This window comes from Aethina tumida, chromosome 1 (genome assembly GCF_024364675.1).
Source record: "Aethina tumida isolate Nest 87 chromosome 1, icAetTumi1.1, whole genome shotgun sequence".
Lineage (NCBI taxonomy): Eukaryota > Metazoa > Arthropoda > Insecta > Coleoptera > Nitidulidae > Aethina > Aethina tumida.
The window spans coordinates 7,093,234-7,106,580 of NC_065435.1; the positions used below are offsets into that span (position 1 = coordinate 7,093,234).

A 13,347-nucleotide genomic window follows, 5' to 3' on the forward strand; every position below is an offset into this window, starting at 1 on the left:
TCACATAGATTTCCGTCTTCCATAATACCAGGAACGAGTAAACTACATGGATAAGTTAACAGTACGAAATTATAATACAATTATATTTAGTATTAATTAAGCCGCATAAGACAATTATTGTGTTTTTATTGTGATCTTTATTTCTTTTTTTTTCATGTGAAAAACAAGCCTTTAAAATATTCCTCAGCACGGTAAAACATAGGCTTGACCTACTTGTATAAAATGAATTCTTGCATCCGAGATTTATTTTCTATAATAAAATCAAACAGAATGTAAGACAATTGAATAAATTTTATTATAAATTGGTTCCAGGTGTTCGTCTTATCGAAATTTAAATTATTTATAAAACCAGTTCCCATAGTTTATTTAGCTTAATTAAGACATTAAGATATATTAATTGTAAATTTTATTTATCCCCAATTATAATTATTTCCGTTCATATTAAATAAAACTAACTGGGCTTGTCGACGTTGCATACGAGGCGACACAAAAAGAGCAACAGCACCAACAACGTCTCCTCGTAGCAACAACCATAAAAGTTACGTAAAAAAAATATCAGGGAACCTCTTGATTAGTCATTGGAGAACAATTTACCATAGTGTTACGTTATTTATATAAAATAAATACATATACCTGACTGTGGGTACGTATGTATGCATTAGTATGTGAATGACTACGCTTCTGCGAACGTATCACCACATTCAATAATAAGTTTACTACCGTGGGAAACGAATATTTATTACTGTCTTATTAGGCGGGTACTATTTCATTTTATGCCATCTTAATTATTAATTTTATATATATTAAAAATTCATAATGAACAAAACTGGTTTCGTGTAATCGTTCGGTTGGTACTTCCGATATACCAGGCGATCGGAGGATCACCCATTTTCATCATTAATTCGCCGGTTCATGACCCCTCACTTAGCTCACATTCACCTGACTTAAAGAACCGTATTCTTTATTCATTTATCCCGGGAATTTTAATTTATTAAACAAAACAATTAAAGAAATAAATAATTATAAAAAGCTTGAATGTTTATTATTAATTAGCATAATATACATAATCCCATCCATAAAACGGCATAATTCATTTTGATCCGAAGCACAATTGTGAACGTGAACGCGGATGATTCCCTTTTACAATGGAAAAAGCATCGGACACGAAACGCGGACGTCACTCCGTATATACACACTATTTGCATAAACTAATCAATCAACGGAAAAAATATTTCGGCCTTGAGGAGGCACATTGTACACCATACACCTGGACATTTTTCAAAGGACTGCCAATTGTGTAACTTGGCACAATAAATCTTACCTGGTTATTTCGGACAATGGGGGGATTTTCTCCGGACAATGTGCGAAACAATTTTCTCGAAAACCCACCAACCGGTAGCCTTGCGATCAGCTGTGATCCCGAGAAGTACGGGATGGAGGAGGATTTCGGAAAAATTGTTTAAAAGACACCTGGTTTACGGCCCGGACGATTTTTAACCAGTAAATGGCTTTAAAAAATGCATAAAACAACCCCCGGGCCCTCTTTTTAATGATATTGACTCATCGACTGGTACTTTGAAACATTTGGTGGTGTTATTCTTTACATCAAGAGCTCCCCTGTGTGTTGTTATGGCTGGCAACCCTTAAAACGCACAACACAGTCTCATAACTTTCAAAATCCATCACCCTTCTATTGTTTGATATCAATTACTTATCGGAATTATTGGAAATACTTGTATCCTGTTATTTTAAATTAAAAATATCTTGCCAGATTTTTATGATGAGACTAAATGTAGTACTTACCTTTCATACTTTTAACTTGGTGTAAACTTACCTGTTATTTTAAAAAGGTGATAAGGTTTAAGGTGTTTGTAAATGAAAAATGATGTAGTGAACAAAAAATTTATTAAGATTTAAATAACATTATTCGTGAGGAACAAATACAGCCCCTTTCTCTAAAGGAGAAGTTATGAAACATGAACAATTAATATTGACATTTAGTTTACATACTATAAATATACATTATATATTACAAAACGTCTTTCAATATTTAAGTCTTTAAATTTGTCCAAGTAGTTGAGTAGTACAACAAAAATAATAATGTTCGATAAAACAGAAGAACCATAAACAAAAAGGGTTTGTGGGTTGTTCTGTTTTATCAATAGGCAAATGACTTAGTTTATAATTAGAGGAACATTTAATTCATATCTTTGTTCAAATTATTACAAGATCCCTAACGAGTAAAGACCGCACATCATCATATAAAAAAAGTGTATAGAAAAGTTGCTTCTGATCTTGACTAATATTTTCACTGGCCATATGAATTGTTCGAACCAGGAGCAACTTTCGAAAATAAAGAATGCCTATAAATAATATCGAAAAAAGTTCACGTTAAGTACAAATTGCTGACTTAGCTCATTTTAGAATGATCACAAATTACAATAACACTTCATGTTATGTTTAGGTTAGTTTTACATACTACTTCGAGATACGCCGCGCCTTTCTCGTAAAGCAGGCTCATTACTAAGTCATAATCTTTGGTTTGTAAACCAGATCAACCGCCAATATCAAATCCCGAGAATGCGAGAAATAAAGGGCATAAAGAAATAATACTCTAAAATGTACAATATAAACAATAATAAAGGACGGCATTGAGGGAACGATTTGGTCTAATAAAGTGCCTAATAATGAACGGCATCGCGAGAAAGGCGAAAGCTCCTTGGACACAGGCTGCTATTCCGCTGCTTGCTGAATTCATCAGTTTTCTTTTACGTTACGTTTAAATAACGACAACACAATCATCTCATCTCAGTCGACATCAACTTACCACCGGCGAATAAATAGACTGTACAACCTACCGGACGGATAAGTCATTTCACGCATCCAATCTTCATCCACACACCAATCCACACCACACCACCATATTCGACCATTCGACTACTAACTAATTACTTAACTACACCTCCGTCGCGTACAGTCCAGCCGACATCGACGCCTCTGGAACGTGGAAGTGTTCGTCTATCACATAAACGCCGCCATTTACGCCATTTGACGACTCCTTTTCCGTCGCAGCCGGCCTTTTTAGCACACACGACGGATCACTGAAACAATAAAAACCACATCAGTCACATGCCTCCTCCGCATAAACGCATAAATGAGGGTAGATAACCCCCCCATTACGACATTCCTGAGCGACAAACTTATCCAGCCTCATCATCATAAATCAGCCGGAAGTGTGTCAACGTGCCCAACACCAACTGAGTCGGATATTGGCCTAAGCGAATGAACGAACCAACAAGTGTTGGTGATGGAAGAAGAAGGAAAAGAGTTGATGCTTACCCGGAGCTACACACAGCCGAAGCGTTGGACATCATCGACAGTCTCTTGATGTCCGCTTGGAAGTCGGGTTCGTGCAGCTTGGAGGCCAGCAGAAGGGCCGAGGAAGCAGCACACGCGGCCCGCGAACCCGGATCGGTGTTGAGCTGTTTCTGGGAGCGCGTCCTCGTCAAACTGTATACGGGACGGCCGTCGATCACCTGATGCTGGTGCTGGTGCAGCGGTTTCGGATAACCATCACAGTCATTCACGCTAATGTTCGAGACGCTGCACTCGTCCGGTGTGTTGATCACATTGTTGGTGCACTTGCCCCACGAATTCTTGATCATGTGGGCGTCCGCGGATATGGCGGCACCGCGTTTGGCGAAGCTGCTGTTCGCCGTGTTTTGCTCGTTCTGCAGCCTGGCCTCCTCGTCGGCGCGGGCCTTTTCGCGCTTCCTGCGCTGCTTAAGGCAAATGATGACGCCCACCGCCACCGACACCACCAAGGGTACGATGGTGGAGATGGTGGCTATCACGACGACGTGTTCGGTGGTGAGATTGGACTCGGGCGAGATTCGGGCGCTTGGCTTGCTCGACGAGGCTTGTTCGCATTCGCGTCCGATGTAACCGTTCGGGCAGATGCATTCGAAGCCGTTGCTGCCGCCACTGACGCAAGTACCGCCGTGTTGGCAAGGCTGCCTCTGGCATTCGTCGAGCTCGATTGCGAGTTCGTCACTGCAGTCTTTACCTGTAAAACCAGGCGCACACTTGCACTTATAGTCGTTGATCAGTTTGAAACAAGTTCCACCATTGGCACACGGTTTCATGATGCAATAGTCCACGCGATTTTGGCACAAAGGTCCTACGAAGCCCGGTACGCACTGACAACGGAACTCGTTTATCTTATCGATGCAGGTCCCCCCGTTTTGACAGGGATTGTTGGTGCAGTCGTCGATGTTGATCTCGCACTTCTCCCCGGTGAATCCGGAGGGGCATATACATTTAAATCCTTCCTTGCGTTCGACACAGCTGCCGTCGTTCATGCAGGGATTCGGACTGCAACTGTTCAGCTTGTGTTCGCAATCATTTCCACTGTAGCCGGGGGCGCATGCACATCCGTTTGGTGTACAGCTGCCGCCGTTCAGGCATCTCTTGTTCATGCAGTTCACAGCTGAATTCTCGCATCTCGGACCGCTGAAGCCTGGCGGACATTGGCATGTACCGTCGTCGCAGGTACCGCCGTTGAAGCACGGACAGTCGTCGGACGTCCTGAAGGAGCCGTCGACGGCGGCGCCGCCCACCGGGAACTGGCAATTGGTGTCGTTGAAGCCTGGCGGACACTCGCATGTGTAGCTGCCCTGGCCGGTGTTGCGGCAGGTACCGCCGTTGCGGCATGGCTTGTGGTTGGTGCAGTAGTTCAGGTCTTGGTTGCAGAACAGGCCGCCCCAGCCCTCGTCGCACAGACAGTCCCACGGTTTCAGGCAACTGCCGTGCATGCAACCTGGATAGCGTTGGCACTGATTGCACAGAGGACCCTCCCATCCCGATTGGCAACTGAAACAAACAAGGCCGGCTTTTAGTTTTTGGGGTAAACGCTCTTAATTGGGAGGTTACCGTTTATTTTTAATGCGTACCGCATCTGCGGTACGGCTCTTTTTGTTCGTTTTTAATTTTTTTCAAGCCTTGTAATTAGATGCACACTTGTTAGATGCTGATGTTAATGAGCATGTCTGAATAAGGACAGTTATTTTTTTGTATTGTGCGCGGGTACGATACGGTACGGTACGGTAGTGGATAATATTAATAAGCGAGCATCGTATTCGTGGTACCTGGTAAGCTAGTTGTGCGTTAAGCGTATTTGAAAGTAGCGGTCGCGAGGATACCGGGAGGTAGCGAGGCATATTTTACTTATTCCGATCATGTGTTCGAAGTAAGAGAGTGTATTCGGATTGTATCGGGGAGCGTTGCAGAGAGCTCATTGAGTTGCAGCTTGGATCGCGGATAGTGGAGATGCGCGGCCGGGGGGGACGGCGGGCGGCGGGGGGACAGTGGCTTTTGGCTACGCCCACCGAGCTCTTTCCCACGCTGCCCGTTGGCAAGTATGCAGGTCAAGGAAAGGTTACCTGCAGGTCGCAGTCCCAATCGGCATACTCCGCACCGTACTGCACAGCTTCTTCCGCTAATAATCTAAACCATTTAAAACTAAACACCGGGATACACTGACGGTACGACCGTAAAACCCCGGCCCCGCTTCGCCACCTCCTCCATCGAAAAAACTAATTCGGTGGGTCCAACTTCTTGAAAATTATAACTTGCACGGCACCGCGGGGCCAAATTATAGTTCCCCGCCGTACCATCCCTTTCAATGGCTACCATTCTGATTTTAGATAAATTAAAAAACTGATGCGTTTTCACAAATTAAAACGGCCTACGTTTCGGCCACCGAAACCATTCATTAAACCACGAACACGAGGTACTGCCTACGAAATATCATCACGTATCCATTTATTTATTTTTTTTTTTTTTTACTACCGCCCGCCCGTACCTTTTGTTGTCTTATTTCGGAACATTGACATTTGTCGTGAATTACGGGTGTGTAATTAAACAGTACTTACATGCATTCGTTGGGCTTCGAACAGTGTCCATGTTGTTCGTCGCAACCGGGCAAACATTGAGCTGTAACAACAAGTAATTATCAATCTCCGTCCGTTTAATTGCGTTTATCAAGTGTGGCCCGGACAAAACAGGAAGATCGACCAGTCTAGTACCACTGAAGTACCGACCGAATACAATCAGCGTGGAAAGAATGCAACCCTTCGACAAAAAAAGTAAAAATCTCCCAACATTGTTGCATTTAATCCGACGTTGTATCGAAATGCACCCTGTATAGGAGTAAAGGTATGGCAGGTATGACCGTGATCGTGGGAAGACGGCTCGGCAATAGCAGCTGACGAACGACAAGCCAACTAGTCGCTCACGTCTGCACTCTCACACAGTTTTTTTACTCGTCCACGCTATAAAACGCATCATTTCTTATTTATTTGCGTTTATTCCTTCCTGTTTTGGTCCGACACTTTCCTGCTCGCCATTAAATTTGTTTCATACTCACGTTTCGTGCAATAATCTCCGGTCCATCCGGCGAGACAGACCCGATCGCCGGTCGGCGAACAGCTGAAGTGTCCGAAATTGTCGTCCCGCGGCCTGCACAATTTGTCACAGCCTTTACCGTAGTAATTCAAATCGCAGGTTACACGGTACTCGAACTCCAACTTCGAAAACCGCGAAACGAAATGATCCTCAGTCCATTTGTCGCTCACGTCCAGCGAGTTCTGCTTGGTGAAACGGATCACCAAAACTGCAAACCAAAAAATAAAATTATTAAATAAATAAATAAATAAAAAAAACAAGGTGGAAAGTAAGAAACTTTAAATGGCCTGGGACGGTCAGAGGAATAAGAAAGATAACCGGGGCATTAGCAGGTGCAAGAGGGCCCTAGCATGTTGCAGTTGTGCAGCTGTATCCGGTAAGATGCTGTACATGTAGTCGGAGAGAACACCTTTTATATACGCACATCGGCCGGCGACTCATTTACCACAACAGATTCAAATCTTAATTAAAAAAATGCCACAGGTAAAAAAGAACGAGGGGGTTGTCGGGTCCGAATCAGTGAAATTCGCCGGCCGGGACAAAGACGCCCGGAGAGGATGTGCGCCGGGGTTTCTCTCAGGTGTTTGGCCGGGCACAATGTCGTCGTCTTCGTGGGGGTGACCCGAAAAGGAAGTCTGAGATAATATTCCACCGGGTCGGGGGAGAGAGAGAGAACAAAAAGGGCAGGACATCCGGAGGGGCTCGATTCATACTCCCAAGAATAAAAAATAATACTGGGTGTCGCGTTACAATCGGTCCCATTCATTTCGCCAATAATAATTACGTACGAATTAATTGGCAACAGTTGATTTTTCTTAATTAATTAAGTTTGGCACAAAGACCGATGGAGAAGGCTTCAAAGAGGTTAATAAGCAATATTAGTTTGGATGATTAATGTGCGGTTGAATGGAGGAGCAACGTTTTCGCTAAAACAGTTGTAAAGCAGTAAAAATATAATGAATTTGGGATATCCTGTGGAGGTAGAGTTTGTAGACCTTTTATGAGTTTATATGTAGTGGAAAGAAGGCGAGCATCATTAAAAAACCGTCTGCATATAGGAACTAATTAGGAATGTTCACACGTTACAATAAACTCCGTCATGATGTATATAATACATACAAGTATATAATATATACTTTGTGAAGCACGGAAAAAGGCTGCGGAGCCCGTTTACTTGTACCAAGATTTATATTAATCATCCGAGTAATTTATTACTGTATTTTCTAAATTCTTTAATGTTCACAGAATTCTTCTTTTATTTATCTGACAACATAACAACGATATTAATTATAAAATGTTAAAAATCCACTAAATTTAAACCTGCTTCACTACTATAATAATTAAGAAGATGGATATTATTCTCGAGTACATTTTACGTTTCTATCTCTGTCTCGGACAAAAATTCTGGGCCTCAGTCCCGTCTTCATATTAACGACTAACCGTTAATTAAAGAACCTGTCCTAAGCTTTGACTATGACTATTTATTTTACTGATATCACTCTCGCACAACTTGTACAGCATCCCGTTTATTTTCTTTCTGACCTCTCTCCAACTTTTACAAAAATGCATTCCTACTCCACCGCTACTTATTGTGAAATTGTAGATGCAAATCCACCACCTATGGTTTATCAAACAGCAAATTCCTAAAGGCAAACAAGGCGAACGGGCAAGGGCCGTTACAATAATCGCACACAAAAGGGGGACTAGTACTCGACGTACTGCTTTAAAAATGTATTTATCATATTCCGTCAGTCAACCACGTTAGTTGAATGTCCCTAAAACGTAAACGGGTAGGGGGAGAGGAATAGAAAACGTTTGTACGCCATAATATAGCACCTGGCTTTTGTACAGTCTACAACAAAATTATCTGTACTGTGCCAAAACGGTTACAAACAACCAGGTATCCGAATTACGTCCCATGAACGAATCATTATCAATCGAATCTTTAATTTCCTGATGTCGACGACTTTTTTTTACTTTAACACGGTACTATTTATACGTGCACAGACGTCCGGCGTTCACGTGCGTCCCTTTCGAGTGTGCGAGACGGCTTTTGTCTCTTCCGCAACATTTCCGCCCCGGCCGCGGGAGATTGCGTCCTTTTTGTCTGCGACGTATCAAAAGGTTTTTGTTTTATTAATCAATATCTCGGCCGTCGCCGTTATTTGCCGGCGACTGTTTGGTTAGGTACCACGGACAACAAAAAAAGTTAAACACCTTTAAAGGAAGTAGTTGATACGTTTTTGGCCGGTAAACACCGAAACTTTATAATGTTTGTGGCCATAAAATTTCGGCCGTGAGAATGGGGAACGGCGTGGAGCGTTATCGCCGGCGTTAAAAATAATGAAGAAGCCATTATATCGCGAGCGTCTATGGAGTGTAAAGATTAACGGCGGGGAAAAAACTCGGAGACAACGACGGAACGAGAGAAACAAAAAAAAAAAGTCGACACTGGAAACTGGAACTATATCAGTTGTTTCAGATAGGCGAACTCGGGCTTTACGTGAGCGGAAGAACCTTTTAGATTATCAGGAAGAGGTCTGCCTGTTTCAGCTAAGAGTTGACAGCTGTATAACATGTGGCTGGCTTCTTATTCCCATACGTGATATACCGTAAGATATTTATTTAGATTTTAAGTAGGTACGTTCCGTTCGAGCCATTACGCTGGTAAAAAAAGGGTGAACGCATCCACCTCCACCTTTGCCACCGATTTTCAGACTTAAAACTAAGTAATAAAATAAATGTGACTTACCAGAAGTATTACTGTGCCAGGCGTCTATAATTAGCGAGAAGGTACGCTGCAAAGGAATGGTAAAATTTTTACATTCAGGAGAAAGCAACGTTCTCTATGAAGATGATTACATGCAAGTGAGATTGTGTTGGTCGTTTTAATGTTACAGTGACGATTCCCATGGCAGTACGTATCAGAAAACGGAAAAAGGTCGACTTAATTAATAACGATAATAATAATAATAATAATAATCGGGCAACAGAACGAAACAAAAGCAACAAGAGCAGTGAGCACGATTGTTGATTCTTGCGGAGATGACGTGCCATGGGCCTTAGCTTCTTCAATAAACCGGTCCTCAGACACTAAGCATCGTTCTTCTCTTACAGACGTTTATCGGATGGATTGTGGGAAAATTATTTTTTAACACGCTTTTGCCACTACATGTTCAAATTGCTCAGAAAATTTTAATTATACTTATATGACGATGGGAATAATGGCTGCGGCCGGTTTCTCCCACGAATTGATTTCGTTAATAAATCAGAATGTGGTGCACATGAACAAGGAATTGTACCGGCCATTTATTACACGCTTTCCAACTTTTTTATAAATTGCACAATTTTATAATTAATATTGTTTATTTTCACATTTCTGATTTATTAATTAATTAAAATACTTTAGTTATAACTAATCCGATTGACAATAGTTCAAGGCTCGGAAACAAGTGAATAAATTTACTTATCTGATTCTTGAAAACGTTTCCCTTTCATAAATCTTATCGCACCAAAGTATAAATTTACACGTTTGGCCGTTTAGCCGCTTAAAAGACATGATACCAGGTAAATTTTTAGTTTTTAGGGCCTTCAATTGACAATTATTGCCGCCGGACAGATGTCCACGTGGTGGTGTTCCACGAAAACGTCTACCGGGAACCGTCCACGGGGTGCAATAATGAATCGGGCACACAAAAGGATGTTGGTTGATCCCCCTTTGTCACCCGATCACTTTACGATTTGTTTGTTTTGTCAAAAAGTGACTAAGTCGGTACTACCACCATCATTACTTTGCTTCGCATGTAAATCAATCGAATTAACAATATTTACAGTTCCGCCCCGGTTGTCTAATTATCAATCACTAATTACTGCATGAAACGTTGAGAACGACAATTCGATTTAATAAATAAAAAAAAAACAACAACCAAAGAGAGGATGCGCGACTGACTGAATAATGAGGATTGTGAGGAAAGAGCCAGAAGAGAAGCAAAGTAACATGATAAGTTTGATCAATAAATCTATTATAATTAATTTGGGATTTGTGCAGTTTCCCACGGCTGTGATACCTGCGCCTCGAGACAGTACAAGATGCTACAAAATCGTTCAACGGAAATGGTACAGTCTCGGACAGAATCAGAAGGAGTACCGTCGACGGTGTTAAACGTGTATTCTCTGGTATCACAAACATGATTAGTGTGCGTGGTTATTTACGATATTTCCATATTTATTAAATTGGTGCCGGTCGGGAGGAAGTTTAAATAAAATAGCAGACGACCCGCATTATTTTTTGTTAGTTTTTTCGTCCATTTTTACGTCAGCTCCGTAATGGACAGGTGATGGGTACATTCGGGCAACATGAAAACGACCAATAATGAATGATGATGATGTTTGAGTGTTTGTGTGTGTGTGTGTGTGTGTGTGTGTGTATTTTTGGCCAACAGTTCTTGTTATTATTATTATTATTATTACTTTTGGTCGTGGTACCGAGGTGAACGGTAAAAATGACAATAATTGTAGTTAAAAAGAACTGTTGTCAAAACAATGGGTTAATTTAGATGTGGTTGGTAGATAAATGGATGTAAGAACTCACCGTCCAAGTGAATGGAAATTTAAATGCGATTGCGTTTTCGAATCCATTCTTGGGTGTATCAGTCAAAGGGTTTGGTCCCAGTTCGGATGTAATGACATCTCCGAAAGTGCATGGAGTGGTCGTGTCGATTTTGGCCTGATACTCCTTGAGGCAAATTCGAAATCGGGGCCGGCAAAAGCCATCGCATTCGTTGTTTGGTCCAATTGTTTTGCCGGTGCAACATTTGCCTGATTCGTCTTTGCCACCGTCGTTGTAAAATTGTTTCAGTCGCAATTCGAACACTCCAGAACATTGGGCCTATGATAAATAGAGGCCTTTGTTAGTAGTTGAATTGAGATTTGTGGAGGTTTGTTGGAGTGTAAGAATAGTGAGGTATTTGAATGGGATTCTGAAAGGTTCTAAATATACCGTCGAGTTGACACGGCACGAGACACTGACCATGTATCAAAATTTCAGTGTTTTGTGGTGTGGCACGGACGTTGAGATGATACAAAGATCGAATGTATGATTGAAGATGATGTGAGAGTATTGATGTGTTGGTCTTTTGTTTTGCGACTTACCTGGTGGAGGGCGAAGAAGAGCCCGACTAGAGTAAGGAATATCCAAGACATGTTGTGGAATTTTGTGGGCTTGAAGAAGAGGGTTTCAGCAACTCCTGTTTGCTGTTACCTCCTAGGTGATCTGCAACACCACGCCATAGGCAAACGTCAGTAACACTCACTAAAGTTCACTAAAGACAACACAGTGATTATCACAAGATAGCACAGCACATGCAAGGGTGTTAAGTAAAATTATTGCCGGTCCAGTATAAAGGTGAGGGACTGACACCCCATAACACCTCACTTCACACAGTAACACTGAACCGCGAACGAAACAAATCAAATGCTCAGAACGAGATCGCAAATCAGCATCAGCAGAGCGGCAGCGACAGCGGCACACGTATTTATCCAGTTGAAAGACGGAGCGGCGCGTTGTCTCTAAACCAGCGTCAGAATTAAACTGGTTCCCTACTCGATGCGACTACTCTATGTGCTTTGGAAGCGTCTCTGGTTCGCTGTGGCCGGGGTGGGGAGAGAATACGCTCTACGGGGTATGATCCATGCCACCTCTTCTCTATCGTATCGCAACATGCACTACTTTACTTCGTACCAAAAACACACCGCTACCGTTCCGATCACTTCTCCGCCGTTCTCTTCGCTTCTCCACTCTTCGGTTCGGTTTGCTCGTTCCGTTCACTCGCGCTACCTACCCTCTAATGCCAAACCAACCACCCGGCGTGTCCGCTTTTAATATCACGAACGCACGGGCTCAGGGCCAGAACCAGTGCAGCTGCTTACCGGCTGCCGTTGGGGTGGTATCCGCGTACATGCTACCTGACCAACCCCCACCCCGCCTCACCTCATATCACCTCGACGCACCGTCTTTTTTTTACCAAAAAAATATGGAAAAAAATTAAGCGTTTAAATGAGAACATCCTCCTCGTCGTCTAAAATCAAACATGCGCCATGCCAAAAACCGGATTAGAAGCGTGCAAAGTTCGAAAACAACCCCCCCAACAACTTCCTCAGAGAACATTTTGTTTATTTCTTCTTTATGTAAATGTTTAGGTCTTCAAATAAATTGTAAAAAACATGCACGTAATGATAAGTGTGAATGAATTTTTTTTCCATTTTAAAAGTACAACATAAAAAAATAATATTTATTATTATTATTATTTGAAAATTTATTTTTTTAATTTTAAATTGATTTAACTAATAAATGGTCCCAATGAATTGTGAAGATTCAATGAATTTTCTACTTAAAACCATAAATATATTTAAAATCTTATTGGACAGACAGAGAAAAGTTGAGTGACAACTTATTATTATACTCTGTATAAGTTATTAAATAAAGTAAGAAATGTAATAAAATACTAAGATAATACAAGATAACTTAACTTGAATAATTTTTGACTTTTGAAAGTTTTGGTATATTTTTGGCGGGAAAAATTTTGATGACAAATAAAATTTTTTATTAATTTTTTTCAAACATTAAAATTTTCACTAATATGTTAAAATTAAAAAAATATATATTGAAATTTTGATGCTGAATGTTAAAATTTCCAACTAAAATTGCTTAATTAATTTATTTAATCAATTAGTCAATCATAAATAATCAATCAATCAAGTGTGTGTGTGTCATAGATTTGTATATACATTCTAAAACACTTAAATCGGTACTGATGTATACATATACATAATAATGAATGAAAATGTACTGGTTACCATTTAAATTAAAGTTTCTAATATTAT

At 41.2% G+C, this 13,347-nt stretch overlaps 1 protein-coding gene across 2 annotated transcripts in view; it reads right to left on the reverse strand.

Annotated features, from left to right (window-relative positions):
- Positions 1-1,888: 1,888 nt before the first annotated feature.
- LOC109608377 (neurogenic locus protein delta) overlaps positions 1,889-13,347 on the reverse strand; it is a 93,519-nt gene continuing 82,060 nt past the window's right edge. For both annotated transcript variants that reach the window (XM_049961431.1, XM_049961437.1), the window contains exons 2-8: positions 11,617-11,737; positions 11,057-11,353; positions 9,218-9,263; positions 6,428-6,673; positions 5,934-5,994; positions 3,340-4,872; positions 1,889-3,101 (exon numbers count right to left, since the gene is read on the reverse strand). In XM_049961431.1, coding sequence (XP_049817388.1) covers positions 2,957-3,101; positions 3,340-4,872; positions 5,934-5,994; positions 6,428-6,673; positions 9,218-9,263; positions 11,057-11,353; positions 11,617-11,667 — 2,379 coding nt within the window. In that variant the 5' untranslated portion in view covers positions 11,668-11,737 and the 3' untranslated portion in view covers positions 1,889-2,956. The remainder of the gene's footprint in view (positions 3,102-3,339; positions 4,873-5,933; positions 5,995-6,427; positions 6,674-9,217; positions 9,264-11,056; positions 11,354-11,616; positions 11,738-13,347) is intronic.